Source organism: Haematobia irritans, chromosome 3, assembly GCF_050003625.1.
Source record: "Haematobia irritans isolate KBUSLIRL chromosome 3, ASM5000362v1, whole genome shotgun sequence".
Taxonomy (NCBI): Eukaryota; Metazoa; Arthropoda; class Insecta; order Diptera; family Muscidae; genus Haematobia; species Haematobia irritans.
Genome location: NC_134399.1, coordinates 87,177,788 through 87,194,925, shown reverse-complemented (window position 1 = coordinate 87,194,925; position 17,138 = coordinate 87,177,788). Strand labels below are relative to the sequence as shown.

General features: G+C 33.5%; 1 protein-coding gene across 1 annotated transcript in view; it reads left to right on the top strand.

Annotated features, from left to right (window-relative positions):
• The window catches only part of kek4 (kekkon 4), a 324,301-nt gene extending 317,095 nt beyond the window's left edge, over positions 1-7,206 (top strand). The window contains exon 5 of the mRNA XM_075300539.1: positions 6,001-7,206. Within this exon, the coding sequence (XP_075156654.1) occupies positions 6,001-7,046 (1,046 nt within the window). The 3' untranslated portion in view covers positions 7,047-7,206. The remainder of the gene's footprint in view (positions 1-6,000) is intronic.
• The last annotated feature ends 9,932 nt before the right edge of the window (positions 7,207-17,138 follow it).

The following is a 17,138-nucleotide window of genomic DNA, read 5'->3' as shown; positions in this document are numbered from 1 at the left end:
CAGATAATGAAAATATAATTTAGTACTATTGCCTACTCAATTTACCAGCCACCTACCCAAGAAATTATTCTGCCTAATAATAATTTATGCTCAAAACAGGACATGCCGATAACGAGAAACTGCCGCAGAAGATAGAAGGCGGAAAATTGAAGATAATCATAAAATGAAAACAGAAGTGTTCTGAGTGTAGGTTTCCCCCCAAGCCCAACCGGATTTCCATAAATATTTAAATGCAGTGTAAACATTATAGCACCAAATAAATTTATATTTCGTTAAATCGAGGGATACTTTGGCCTTCCCAACTGGTGGCAAGCAAGTAAAGTGAACTCATTTAAAATTGTTATTCTTTGTATTCTCTTTCGTTTGTCCATGGAAGTAAAATATTTTCCTTTGCCTAATATTATTTTGTTTTATTATTTAAATTGAATAACTTTAAGATCTTGAAAATTGGGATATAACAAATCAAGAGCTCAATAAGTTTTTTTTTCTTCGGTAAATGGAATTTGAATTTCTTGGAAATGACCCATTTTTATTTTATTGTAGGATAATAGGTCATTACAAACACATATTTGACGTGTCGATGCTCAAGGAGCCAACTATGCTTCTATTTCTACCTGGTCTAGGGGTTTTCCCGGGAATTAAGTACGGGAATTCCCGGAAATTGTTCTTCACAACATTTCTTATAAAATATTGGTAATACTACAAGACATGATTTGTAGTACCATTGGGTGAATTTAATCTAAATATGGTGGAATATATATTTTTGGGTATTTTGGTTTGGATAAAGAAATTAAAAATAAATATTCTAGGTGAAGGTTAGGTTAGGTTAGGTGGCAGCCCGATGTATCAGTCTCACTTAGACTATTCAGTCCATTGTGATACCACATTAGTGAACTTCTCTCTTATCACTGAGTGCTGCCCGATTCCATGTTAAGCTCAATTACAAGGGACCTCCTTTTTATAGCCGAGTCCGAACGGCGTTCCATATTGCAGTGAAACCACTTAGAGAAGATTTGAACCCTCAGAAATGTCACCAGTATTACTGAGGTGGGATAATCCACCGCTGAAAAGCTTTTTGGTGTTCGGTCGAAGCAGGAATCGAACCCACGACCTTGTGTATGCAAGGCGGGCACGCTAACCATTGCACCACGGTGGCTCTAGGTGAAAGAAAAATAAGTATATACGGCCGAAGCTTATGTACCCTCCACCATGGATTGCGTAGAAACTTCTTCTAAACACAGCCATCCACAATCGAATTACGTAAGTTGCGGTAACGCTTGCCGATGGCAAGGTATCTTAATATCTCCTAACACCGTCTTCGAAATTGTAAGTAAGTCCATAAGTGGTATATATTAAATCAAAAAAGACCGATTAAATACGTCTATAATTCAGTTTGACAAAATTTTCTATAGAAATAAAAGTTAGACAAAATTTTCTATAGAAATAAAGTTTTAACAAAATTTTCTATAGAAATAAGATTTTCTATAGAAATAAAATTTTGACAAAGTTTTCTATAGAAATAAAGTTTTGACAAAATTTTCTATAGAAATGAAATTTTAACAAAATTTTCTATAGAAATAAAATTTTGACAAAAAAAAAAAAAAAAACAATTTTGGTATGGTTGTTAGCTGCCATATATTAACACCACGTTCCAAATTTGAATCGGATCGGATGAATTTGGCTCCTCCAAGAGGCTCCGGAAGTCAAATCTGGAGAACGGTTTATATGGATGCTATATATAATTATTGACCGATATGGACCAATTTTAGCATGGTTTTAGAGACCATATACAAACACCATGTACCAAATTTCAGCCGGATCGGATGAAATTTGTTTCTCTTTGAGGCTCCGCAAGCCAAATCTGGGGATCGGTTTATATGGGGGCAATACATTATTATGGACCGATGTAGACCAATTTTTGCATGGTTGTGAGAGACCAAATACTAACAACATGTACTAAATTTCATCCGGATCGGATGAATTTTGCTCCTCCAAGAGGCTCCGCAAGTCAAATCTGAGCATCGGTTTATATGGGTGCTATACGTTAAAGTGGACCGATATGGCTCATTTTCAATACCGTACGTACATTAATAACAACTACTTTTGCCAAGTTTCAAGTCGATAGCTTGTGTCGTTCTGAAGGTAGCGTGATTTCAACAGACCGACGGACGGACGGACATGCTTAGATCGACTCAGAATTTCACCACGACCCAGAATATATATACTTTATGGGGTCTTAGAGCAATATTTCGATGTGTTACAAACGGAATAACAAAGTTAATATACCCCCCATAATATGGTGGAGGGTATAAAAATACGCAATATTTCTTGTATGCATTTAGAATTTATTTCGACAAAATTTCAATAATTTATACCATTTTATTAAGGCTTACTTTGTTTTTAATTTTTTTTAAAAAAAAATGTATCCATTAACAAGTATATACAGCACTAAGTTCGGCCGGGCCGAATCTTAAATACCCACCACCATGAACCAAATATTAGGGTTTCCTTTGAAATTTCAGGAGGGCTTGAGGACTTGAGGACACTTCCCGAAGATAAATTTAAAGATTTCACCTATGAGGACTATATCAGATTCTGGATTTATAAGAATCATTTTTGTTTGAGTTTTAGAGGAATCATTAACATCTCTTGTAAGTGTGCAAGAAAATTATAAAATAACGTCTTGATTTGAAATCTTAAATTAGAAGAAAAATCTGGAAATTTTATATTGAGTGAGTTTCAAGCAATTTTCATGATCAGTGCGCCTTCTACACCCTCAAGAAGTGAAGTCGGTCTTTATGGAGGCATTACCAAATGGACCGATAAAAACTTAATCCAATACACGTTTTTAACCTAAAATACCAGAATATTTACAATTTCAGGCAAATCAGATAAAAACTACTGTTTCTAGAAACCCAAGGAGTTAAATCGGGAGATCGTTCTTATGGGGGCTATACTAAAATATGGACCGATACTCACCATTCTCGGCACACCTCTTTATGGTCCTAAAATACCTCTAGATTTTCAATTTCAGACAAATACGGTTTCTATAAGCCCAAGACCCCAAATCGGGAGGTCGTTTTATATGGGGACTATATCAAAACATGGACCGATACTCACAATTTTTGGCGCACGTATTTATCGTCCTACAATACCTCTAGATTTCCAATTTCAGGTAAATTTAATAAAAACTGCGGTTTCTATAAGCCCAAGAAGTAAAATCGGGAGATCGGTCTCTATGGGGGCTATACCAAAACATGGACCGATACTCACAATTTTTGGCACATGTATTTTTGGTCCTGCAATACCTCTAGATTTCCAATTTCAGGTAAATCTAATAAAAACTGCGGTTTCTATAAGCCCAAGAAGTAAAATCGGGAGATCGGTCTCTATGGGGGCTATACCAAAACATGGACCGATACTCACAATTTTTGGCACATGTATTTTTGGTCCTGCAATACCTCTAGATTTCCAATTTCAGGTAAATCTAATAAAAACTGCGGTTTCTATAAGCCCAAGAAGTAAAATCGGGAGATCGGTCTATATGGGGGCTATACCAAAACATGGACCGATACTCACTATTTTTGGCACACCTCTTTATGGTCATAAAATACCTCTAGATTTCAAATTTCAGGCAAATTGGATAAAACCTTCGATTTCTATAAGCCCAAGACCCCAAATCGGGAGGTCGGTTTATATGGGGACTATATCAAAACCCGAACCGATATAGCCCATCTTCGAACTTGACCTGCCTGCAGACAAAAGATGAGTTTGTGCAAAATTTCAGCACGATTGCTTCATTATTGAAGACTGTATCGTGATTACAACAGACAGACAGACGGGCATCGCTATATCGTCTTAGAATTTCTCCCTGATCAAGAATATATATACTTTATATAGTCGGAAATCGATACTTCGATGTGTTACAAACGGAATGACAAACTTATTATACCCCCGTCACCATTCTATGGAGGTGGGTATAAAAATAAGAAAAAAGCGAGTTATAAATAATTGAATTAAAAGAACTTCCCGTGTAGTTAAAATAAAGAACATCTTTGGGAGTACATCTTTTGAAAATGCTTTTAAAGTTTTGTCTTTGGAAGAACTTCCAATTTTTTTGCTGGGAAGGTCTAAGATATTTTTACTCCCCAAAATCCCCTTAAATAAATGTTACCCCTAAAAATCCCTCTAAACGCGAAAAAACCTTAAGTTTGGGGAGAAAACTCCTAACCTATCAACACTGTAACCCACTAACCGTATACTTGTTGTCACCATACCTGAACAAAGGATCACTCGCTGCACTCAAAAAAAAATATTTATGTGATATTAAAGATTACGCAACCTCAATTTTACGATGCGCAAGTTACACACTATTAAGGACAAACTTCTTTAAAATAATGAAATTTTAATTAAAAGAAAGTTTATAATCTTTGCTTGAAAATTTTTTTGTCATTAAATTTAGGACCCACATTTTGAAACTTTGCGTCCCTTCGTTACAGTTGCAAGTCTTTAAACTAAGGCAAATTTATCTTAAAGTAAAGAAACACAGTTTGGATTTAAAGAAATTGTCCTTAAATTAACTGAAATATTGAATCTTTAAATGTAAGATAAAAACGCTTCAAATATAGGCTAAGACTTATTTTTGAGGATTTAACATCTTTGGTTTAAAGTTTTTTTTTTTTTTTTTTGGAATTAACAAAATATTTTTTACTTCGAAATACCCGTCATAATTTGGATTTTTAAACAGGCATTTATTTGTGCGTGAATAGCTTTATTAACATATACCAGAAAAATAGAATGAAAATTCGATAAATGAGATCTGTATCCTAAGTTTAATTTTATAGATCGTAGATTTAAAGCCAGATAGGTCGCACAAAAATTTCCTTATTTTAAAGAACCGGCATCTTTGGCTCGGAATGAATACCAAAATCCTTAAAGGAAGGTCAAAATCTTTGGATGCAAATAAACTTTGTTTTGAGTGTGGGTCCAAACATCATCGATATTAGGGAAGCTTACTTTTTCGGCCTGGAAAAAATATATTTGTGGAACGAATTACAGATCTTAGGTGAAAGTGTATTGAATCCAGTGAAGATTATGCTCAAAATGCTACTATTTTTTGTAGGCTTGGAACTTTTCGCACCACCCTAGTTTATAGATATAAACGTTTTCCATTATATCATCATATTTTTTGATTTTTTGATATATTTACATGCATTGCTCAATTTCTTTTTTTTTTTTTCTTTATGGTAAATTTGATTTGTGGCCCAAAGGAGAAAAAAAGACCTTATGCAAATTATTACAAATCATATTTTTAACCCCCAGTAGATGTTTACAGACATACCATGGCATTAGCAAATCCATCCCAAAATCCATAAAAACCAATTCAAAATTCTATTAGGCAATTTGCATATTAGAATAAATTATTTTTTCTTTTTGGGCTATCGGTGACAAAAAAAATATAGATATGTTGTTGTTGGTCGTGGAGCAAAATAGAAAGGAAACGAGATGAGTTGACATGTTTTGGGCTTTTTTCACCTGACCAAAAATTTAATAAAGCTTCATAAGAGGCCAAGACCATTAGGAAGATAACTGTGAAGTTGTTAAGGTACCGGCCAATTTGAATCTACTATAAGTAATTTTCTTGGTCATAGGGTTTTTCTTACACTCCATCTCTGTTTCATTCCCTTCATGTCTTATAGTTTGAAACCTGCTAATAATTAAGTTTTTTTTTATATTACTCTTCAGCCGAATAGAAATAATCCTAAGGAATGATATAAAAACTAAAACTTTGTCCGTAGCAAAGTTTATCGCCATAAAGTACTCGGTTACTCCTGCAGTTTTAACAAGTGGGAAAAAGAGAGGGATGACTGTGAAAAAAAAGAAAATTTTATTTATGAATAAAAAAAAACTTTTTAATATTTCAATATTGGCTAACTTGAATTTGCTTATTGCCTTGACTTAATTTTTTTTCTTTTTTCTCTTTTTGTTTCCTTTTTCCAGATATGCTTACTATAAAATATCCACATGGACGAGCACCGGCCGATGTAAGTGGGACATTGGTGACAGGAAGCACTGGCTATAATTCAAGCCTATCACAGAGTAATGATGGTTTATTAAATAACATGGGAACCGGAGACTTTCAACCAGATTTACTACCAGCCTATGCAAGTCAGAAGACCAACAGCATTCATCATCATCATCAGCAGCAGCAGCAGCACCAACATCAAAGTCAACAGCAGGACTTTATGTATAGCCCTGTGGTAACTCCAGGCTCAACCAATTCAGCCACAAAGACAATAAATTCAAACGAAGACCAGCAAACAAAGCAACAACAGCTACAGCTCCATCAATTTACCCTTAGTAGCTCAACGAATTTGCCCTCCAACAACGGAGGCGGTGGTGGTGGTGGTGGTAGTAGCAGCAGTGCGAGTGTTACCACCAACAGCCGCAATAAATTCAACACCAGTGCTCAAGATTACTTACAGAGCAAATTTGGCTCCATCAGTCGTAAACAGCAAACAAAAAGTCAAGAGAAACTTAGTGCTGCCGCTAGTGGATCCTTAAACTTGTTAAGAACTTCACCCGTTTCCGAGATCCAAACACGTCCCACCAAATCCCTTTTTATGCCCCAGCGCACTGTGTGTAGTGCCACCACAACGGCCACCCCCACCGATACGACGAGCTCCTATGAATATCGTCAACCACCTCCACCGCCCTACAATGCCGCACATCGTACCACGGGTAATCTGTTGTTATCACGTCGTACCAGCTTTACCAATCACCACGATGGCAATAGCAATGAGGACAATAGTCGGAATAGTCATACCAAAGATCAAGGTTATCGGGAAAGTAGTATGATGGTAAATGGAGCGATGTCAGCGATATCATCGTCGGCAGCGGCAATAGCAGCATCGACTTTGGTTTATGAATCAACTACCGCTCGCCAGACCATTGTAACGGCCTCTCCATCGATGAGTTTTCCCACAACCATAACGGGCTTCAATACGAATACGACTAACATCTCGCCACGACGACAATTGCTGTGATAAATTTATTTTTAGGTCATAAAATCCTAATAAAAAAAAAAAAAACAAATCGCTGATGAAGATGAAAAGAACTGAAAAAGACTTAATTCAAATTTAACGAAGAAAAAACTAAATCCAAACACATCCAAAGTAATGAGGTATGAACAAATGACGCAAAAGCTCTGAGCCTTTATCCTTGAGATGAGTGGGGTGTCGGGTGGGAGGGGGTCAATAACCCAAAGAGGTGTCATCATTATGGGCCACTGGCAGGCAAATATTTTGCATAGTGGGTGTGGCAAAGTCAACAAGTTTTCCACTTTTCCTGGCTGCCACAAAAGACTGCAGGCATCATCATCAGTATACGAAGGACCCCCAACGATTGGTGACTTCGAATGAATAACTATCACTGAGGCAATTGTCATTCCCAACATTTGCTAAGAGGTGGCAAGGATATCGTTATCATCTCTCTCTCTCTCTCTCTCACTTTTCAAAGTGGAAAAGTTTGATTCCCTTGAGCAAACATTGTTACTGCCACAAGCCTTCATGGTCGAAAGGTGGTAATAAGCATTGCATCAAAGGCCCGTTTTTGCTGGCTATATATCAAAGGAGAAATGCAAATGACACTATGATAACTTCAATATCTTCGGTCTCCATATACTAGAAATGAACAGTATGCTGATATCCCATAGAGTAATGACGGAAGTAATTCATTCGCCTGATGGTCTCCACCAGTATTATTTATTAGCCATAATTGGATAGGAGATGTGGTCACTGACATAAGCTACATAGTTTTCAGCCTTACCCCACCACCTGCTGGGATAACCGAGGTATTGACTTTTGTAAAAGGAAGGAGTTGATAAATTAATGGGTTATTCTATATTTAAGAGTACTTTAAGATATTCAAAGAACCATGCGTCTAGTGGGAAATATTCCATTTGCATTTGTAAAACCACGAAATGTTGGTAAAGCCGGTAAAGCAAAGTATACGTTAGATGAAAATGACATATCAAAATGATATTAACAAGAAGAAGAGAACTAAAATTTCTCTGAAACAGATCAATGTAGTATTATAAGTATGAAGAAAACTTACAACGAAATTCAAGGAAAATATTAAAATTCATGATTGTGTGTAGATACAAAATTAAGAAGTGGTAATAGTATTCTGCTAGGAATATAAAAGCAGAGTTCGTGTTCTTTGAAAGGATTAATATTTTTGGAAAATCTTAAAAACAAAATTCTAAATGAATCTAAATGAATTCGGTTATGAAAACATCTTTAGGAAATATTTAGAAACCCACGCAGATTTTGTAAAAGGCTAGGATTGCAGGGATTTAAATAATATCAGACTTTTTCAATCTGCTAACATTTGAGATCATTTAACACATTTAACTCGTATATATGAAGTATCACAGCCCAATATTTCAAGTTCACTTAGACTAATCTAAGTGAGCTTGAAATATCGGGCTGCCACTATACTTAACCTAAACCTAACCTAACTCATATTAATTTTTATGTATATGTGCAGAAGACCTGTTCTATTTTTACTAAGTATTTTCCAGCTAAAAAAGAAAAAAATAACATCGTCAAAAAAGTAGTGACAATGTTCTTTTTGGTTCCGGAAGTGGTGCAAAATTGGCGCAGAAGCGATGAATTTAACATTGGCTTGTCATAGGACGGATGTCCACCATATCAACAGCCATTGCACTGAATTTGCATCACTTCTTAAGATGTGAACCGAATTAGATTTGAATTAAAAAATTCTGAAATATTTTGCCAAATATACAATGAATGATTTTTAATACATTCCAAATGTTTTCTGCAACGTTTTACCTTAAATATTTTCAAAAATTCGCCATTTTTCTACAATGGATTCAGATTTATTTTCCAAATGCAGGCTCGGTAGAAATTGTGATATGTTTCAAGTAAAAAACGTCTTTAAAATAAAATGCTGAAAAATATGTTCTATTTTTAAACGATTTTTTACTTTGTAGTCAAGATGCTAAAAGACAACAAATTTAAAGACAATTTCATTAATTTTAAAGAATTTGTCTTAATTATTAAAGTTAAGTTGACCTTAGCCCAAAAAAATTTTCTTTCATGTTTTGATATCCATTTTTAAGTCACATCACTTAATTATAAGGACAATACGACTTCATTGAAAAGTTTATCGACTTTTGGACAAGGAAAAAAAACTCTATATAAGAGAAATGTGTCTTCAATACTTAGCAAAATCTGCATTCGTATTTTAAGGACATGAAATCTTTGCCCTCACAACATTATTTTTTTTTTTCAGTGTAATATTGCGTCCATTATTAAAAAAAAGAGGAAATCGCTCAATTAATGTGTGTAATAAATCAAAATTCGTGAAAATCGGGCAATATGTAAGAGCTACATGTAAGTCTAAATACGATCGCCTAATATATGCACATTTAAAATTTTGAGCAACATTGCCTAATAAATAAGAGTATTATGGCCAAATTTGGGAAAATCGAGTAATGTATATGTATACTATATGGGGGCTATATCTAAATCTGAACCGATTTGGAATTATATTTTCCAGGTTTGGTTGAAACCACAGAAGGTGATTTTGTGCTAAATTTGAGTAAGATCGGTTAAGAAATGAGACCACTATGGTCAAAACTAAACTTAAGGGGGGAAATTTTTTGAAAATCGAGCGCTACATATATATGGCAGCTATATCTAAATCTGAAGCGATTTGGATAATATTTTTCACAAATAGTTAGTATTTTAGAAGATTAGATTAAGCCAACTTTGAGTAAGATCGGTTGATAAATAAGGGACTTATGGCCAAATTTGGCCAAATCGAGCGATACATATATATATGGGACCTATAGCTAAATCTGAAGCGATTTCGATGATTTTTTGCACATATAGTAAGTGCTATAGAAAATTTGATTTGGTCAACTTTAAGTCAGATCTGTTGATAAATAAGGGACTTATGGCCACATCGGGCGATACATATATATGGGAACTATATCTAAATCTGAACCGATTTCAATGAAATTTGGCACGCATAACTACAAGGCTAATTATACTCCCTAATACTAATTTCTAATTATACTCCCTAATACTAATTTCACAACTAAATCGGAGCAAAAAATTGGCCTCCGTGGTCATATGAGTGTAAATCGGGCGAATATGTGAGCTATTTCTAAATCTGAACCGATTTCTTCCAAAATCAATAGGGTTCTATTCTTAGCCAAAACACAACTTGTGCCAAATTTGAAGTCGATTGGACTAAAACTTCGACCTAGACTTTGATTACAAAAATGTTTTCACGGACAGACGGAAATGGCTATATCGACTCAGGAGCCCACCCTGAGCATTTTTGCCAAAGACACCATGTGTCTATCTCGTCTCCTTCTGGGTGTTGCAAACATGTGCACTAACTTATGTTCCACAGTGTGGCGCAGGGTATAAAAAAATAAGAAAACTAAACATAAAACTTATTAAATAATAATATTCTGAACAAATAATAATTTAATCACAAAACGAATTGTACTTTTTTTAGATAACAAAATTGTACTAAGGAATTTTAATGCTTTGTTTGAAACAATATTTTAAAGTTTTTCTATTTCACTTAGGATATTTGTTTTTTTTTCTACAAATGAGTTCTAAAATTAAGGAAACCATTCTTAGAAGTAAATTCTAAGTCGATTTAGTGGTGTCCGTCTGCCTGTCTGCCTGTTTAAACGGACGACAAAGACTGTTTTTCATATGTTTGGGTGTAAAAATATCCCAGCAAAAAAATTTGGAAGTTCTTCCAAAGGCACAACTTTAAAAGCACTTCCAGAAGATGTACTCTCAATGATGTTCTTTATTTTAACTGTCCAGGAAGTTCGTTTCATTCAATTTTTTATTACATGCATTTTTCATATTTTAATGGGTAATTTTAACTTTTTTTTTTCAAATTGGTTAAAAACAGTTTAAGAATTCATAAAATGGTACAAATTATTTGAATTTTCGTCGAAAAAAAATGCTAACTGCCAATATGAAAAATTGTGAATTTTTAAAAATATTTCAGGTCAAACGTTTCAGACAAGCGTTAGAATCCATTAAAAATTATAAAAATTATTTATTTGACAAAATATCACAGAATTTTTTAATTTACATCCAAAACATTGAATTCGGATCACACCTAAAGAAGTGATGCAAATTCAGTGCATCGGCTTCTGCGTCAATTTTGCACCACTTATTAAATGATTATCAAATGGACCATTAACCACTAATGTACTAGGAGTAAACGTTAATATAGTCGTTTAATCAGAATATGAAATAATTTTATATTAAACATTTAGTTTACTTGAGGCAAAAAAAAAAACTATTTTATTTTATAAAACTTTGTAAGTTTGGAAAAATTGTATGTTGAAAATTGTTATTGGCATTCTATTCAAGCATAAATGGTACTCTAAAACATAAGTGTACGTTTGAGCATCCTAGCGTTCTTCTATTAACTGAGTTCTCTTTTTTCTTTTGTAATGTTGCTAATGAGCACTTTTTCTGTGTAGGAAAAAATTAGGGTTCCTACACACAACACTTTTCAAAATGTTATTGTGGTAACAATGGACTGCATTAGCAAAGCAGCAATAGAGTTTAGTTTTATGGGGGGGCCAGGTGGAATGCGGATCCATCATTACCTTACAGGAGAACAATTATAAGCTAAGCGTATGTTTAGCATATATTTTCCCCATTTACTAATATTCCCCTTCTAATGGATATTTTAATTAAATTTAATGAAAACTCAATATTATCATAATTATTTAAGTTTTACTATTGCATTTTACCTATCTATCCTTATGTGAAGTTCATTGATGTGGCTTTATCATTTCAGTAATTTTCCCCATCGTCGTTCATAGTATGCAATTAGGGAATCATTATATCTTTCTCTAGTGGAAATTCTACTGGTATTTAAAAAAAAAAGTTCCACGAGAATATTGTACTAATGCTAGTCCAATGTAGTAAAAAAACTACCACTTTTACAAATAGAAATGAGTAAAAAATTTATCGAAGTGCAGAAAATAGGTTATAAGCCATAATGTGAAGACTCTTATTTACCCGATTTGAACAGTGATGTTGTGATTTAAAGTATTGAAATTTATATTGAAATTGAAATAATTGTGGACATCATTTAGAGGAATGACTGAATTTCACGTTAGACAATAAAAACTGGAAAATAAAAAAGATGTTTATATGCATGGATCATGCCCCATTGATTGTCCAAAAAATGCTAAGACTTAAAATTAGGAGATCGGATTTATATCCTTCATCACAATTGTGGTAGAAGCTATTATAAGGAGCCACCGTGGTGCAATAGTTAGCATGCCCGCCTTGCACACACATTTTCGTAGGTTCAGACCAAGTTTCAACCAACCACCAAAAAGTGGATCAGTGGTGGATTATCCCCTCTCACTAATGCTGGTGACATTTCTGAGTGTTTTAAAGCTTCTCTAAGTGGTTTCATAGCAATGTGAAACGCCTTTCGGACTCGGCTATGGTTGTTAGAGACCATATTATTAGCATGAATATGAGAGACCCTATTCTAACACCACGTACCAAATTTCAACTGGATCGGATGAAATTTTGCTTCTCTAAGTGGCAACGTAAGCCAAATTAGGCAGTCTGTTTATATGGGGGCTATACGTAAAAGTGGTCCGGTATGGTCGCCCATTTGCAATACTATCTGACCTACAGCAATAACAACTACGTGTGCCAAATTTCAAGTCGATAGCTTGTTTCGTTCGGAAGTTAGCATGATTTCCATAGTTAGACGGACGGACATCGCTAGATTGACTCAGAATTTCACCACGACCCAGAATGTATATGCTTTATGGGGTCTTAGACCAATATTTCAATGTGTTACAAACGGAATGACAAAGTTAATATGCCTCCCATCCTATAGTGGAGGGTTTAAAAAGCTTCAAATATAATCGAAGACTTATATTAACCCTTTGACTACCGATGTCCACTTTGGAGGACATTCGAAAATGACAACAAACTCTATTTCGTCACATAGTTTTGATTTCTTTCTCGATGTTATTTTAAAGTAAAGCCTTTAATCCAAATAAGCTTTAAATATTTCCAATATTGGTGAGCTCTAAAATCCACTTTTATTCGTATTGTTCGTTTATTGTAAAAGAAGTCGAAAAATATAAATTTTTAACACATTTTTTTTTTAATTAACAAATATTTTTTACTTTGAAGTATCTAATTTGGATTTTTAAACCGAAATTTATTTCCACATAACTTTGTTAATATATCTGTATCCAAATTTTATTTTTATAGAGTTAAGGCAGATAACTCCTTAAAAGCTGCCTTTCTTTTAAAGAAACCAATCAATATCAAAATTCTTAAGGGGAAATCTTTGGATCCAAGTAAACTTTTTTTTACCTCAAATACACAGACGAAAAATACTGTTTTTCATGTATTTGGGTGTAAAAATTATATGTTTGGAACTCAATTTTTTTAACACAATATTTTTAAGTGCAAGCATATAATGTTCATAAACTAGCATAACATGTTTGTGACATATATGTTAATATGTTAGACATATTATGTTAGGGACATAAAATGTTTTAAATATAATATGCTTATATGCAAACATATATTAATTTAGAAATAGCCTATAAACATATATCTGTTTAGAAAGAGAGACCTAGCAAGTATGCTGCAAGTAAAATAATGGATGTAACCAATATATCCACACAAAGAAAATTTCATTAAAATTTTTTTCTACCAATGCATGCCCTAAGGTGAAATATATTATGTTTGAACAAAACAAACAATATTTTGTTTGGACCAATCCTGAAAATAAATATGCTTGAAGCAAAATGTGTGTTGGGATATATGTTACAGAAGCGATTTTTTTGAGGGTGTATTAAAAAAACATCGCAATTGTTTTACAAGGCATTTAACATTTTATTCGACAATTTTTTTTTATAATTTGCACCATTTTATTAATCCTGGTTGCGTTTTTAAATTATTTGAAACAAACCAAGTAAAAACTATTCATTGAAAATATGAAAAATTCAAGTTATACAAAATTGAATCAAAGGAACTTCTTGGGTAGTTAAACTAAAGAACTTCTTTGGGAGGACATTGTTGAAAGTACTTTTAAAATTGTGCTTTTTTTGGTTGTGTTTTGTGCCAGAAAATTTTTTAGATGTGTAAAAAATTTTGTCAACGACGTTTAAGATTTAAATACATGTATATGGCAATATAAACCATTATATAGCTTCCAATAAATTTCAGTCTACAAAGGGCAGAAGGTTTCAAAAAGTCGGACCCATCCGACATTAGACTTTCCTTATTTATAAAGAGTATAATATCTGCATATTTTTTTCAACTAGAATTTTTTTATAGACCCACAAGACTTTAAATATTTTCTCCCTTAGACGCAAATTTAGTGCCATCCTCACTTGATTTTAAAATAGATGCAATTTCCAAGTATCACTGTTCCACTTCTTCAATGACAAATACGTTTAGACACGGATATATTGTTCTCTGCATGATTATATAATATTTACATAAGTTGCCTAGATTTTGTTGTTCTTCTCTCATACCTTTTCCCATCTAAAAAAATCAATCATTATGTACCAACAAGACCCTTGTTTCTCATCATAAATGATTCAACATTGTTTCAAGGAAACCATCAAGAGGCAAAAAAAAAAATAAAATAAAGAAACCCCATCCCATTTCATTCTGCCACTGACAGATAGAATTCACAACATTAATGCAAAAGATATTTACCTCACGAATTGCCATAGCACAGTACAGTATGAATGACTAGACAAAAGAACGTTTGTTTGGATGAGTGAATAACGCTGAGAAAATATTAGAGACATACAAACACACAAAGGCCATCTCAACGCAGTTCTAAAGGCATCATATGGTGTACGTACATATGTATGTATATGAGTATAGTGACATAAACATAGTCACTGCTTACACACAAATCTAGATCGTGGTTTAAAAGCAAAAAGAGCTTCAAATTCCCTTCGACTCATGGACATACAGACATCTAAACAGATATGTCTAAAATAAGTCATATGAGAAAGACAACTTTAAACTTGTCACTCAGCATAATACGACCAAAGCAAGGCAGTGTGACCATTTTAGCATTTTGTTGTAGCTAAATTGTTCATTTATTTTTATATTTAGATGTAAAATTTTCCTTCAACATTTTCCTTAATTTTTTTAAGTATTAATTTGGCATTTTTAGCATTATTCTATAAAATTCCAATAATTCAGTACTTTATTTTGATATAAAAACGGAGGTTTTGTGTTCCAACTAGAGAAGTGCGCGTGCGTGAAATTGTACTCACACTCATGCACATTCACGAACAAATATTTGTACTCACACAAACACACACACACCCGTTCGATATGTGGATGGGACAGTATTACGACATTATACGTGATTCACGAATAATGTTTGTGACACGACCAGAGAATGAAGCCGACCCATTTTTATTCACGGCTTAGCCGATATAAATTTATAAATTCGGCGGCGAACCTGTATACATTATAAAATCAAATATAGATTATCGGAATGGATATGAGATTAGTTGTACAACCAATCTTACAATCAAATTTCATTCGTATCTTTTGAGTAAGATGTTTGCAAAATTATTATAAAAACCTAATATTGAATAATTGTGGATCGAAAGTTCAAAATTTTGGCGGAAAATACATCAATTATTAATACATTTTTGTGTTTTTATTAAATATTTTTGATTACTTCGCTGCTAAATTTAAGTCGAGATGATCCGACATATTCGGCGGAGGCGTCGACTGTCAAAAAAGTGTCGGCTGCGGCTAAAATCAGCGACACGACTCGGTTGCTTCATTCTTTGGACACGACAATTCGCATGATCCCTGAAAATTTTCGAGATTCACGTTGCAAATACTCATGAGTAAGAAACATTCTCATAACTCACGACGGAGCAGAATAGCAAAATGAAAATTTGGTTCACCAGCGAAACAATAGACGCTATTGAACTCTTAAGCGTGATCAAAACCGTAAAGGCGATTGTAATCGGCGAACACGAATTTACTATATTAACACCATTTCCTATGGAGGAGGGTACGAAAATAAACAACTATATACGGCCGTAAGTTCGGCCAGGCCGAATCTTATGTACCCTCCACCATGGATTGCCGATGACAAGGTGTCGTAAAACTTCTTAACACCGTGTTCTCAATTGCACGTTAGTCCATACGGGGTATATTAAACAAAAAAAAGGCCGATTAAATACGTAAATAATTCAGTTTGACAAAATTTTCTATAGAAATAAAATTTTGACAAAACTTTCTATAGAAATAAAATTTTGACAAAATTTTCTATAGCAATAAAATTTGACAAAATTTCCTATAGAAAAAAAAAATTGACAAAAATTTCTATAAAAATAAAGTCTTGACACAATTTTGTATAGTAATAAAATTTTGACAAAATTTTTTATAGAAATAAAATTTTTTTCATTCGTTTTGTTTTGTTATTGTTGGTTTTTATTCTTTAATCACTAAGCTGAAATCAAAAAAACAACAGAAATAAAATATTGACAAAATTTTCTATAGGAATAAAATCTTGACAAAATTTTGTATAATAATAAAATTTTGACAAAATTTTCTATAGTAATAAAATTTTTAAAAAAATTTCTAAAGTAATAAAATTTTGGCAAAATCTTCTATAGTAATAAAATTTTTGACAAAATTTTCTATAGATATAACATTTTGGTAGATTATTTTTGGGGATCCGCTATATATAACTATAGACCAATATGGACCAATTTTGGCATGGTTGTTAGCGGCCATATACTAGCGCAATATAACAAATTTCAACGGGGTCGGATGAATTTTGCTCCTCCAAGAGCTCCGGAGGTCAAATCTGGGGATCGGTTTAAATGGGGATTATATATAATTAAGACCGCTATGGACCAATTTTTGCATGGTTGTAAGAGACCATATAATAACACCACGTACCAAATTTCAACCGGATCGGGTGAATTTTGATCTTCCAAGGGGGCTCCGGAGGTCAAATCTGGAGATCGGTTTAGATGGTGGCTGCATATAATTCTGGACCGATATGGACCAATT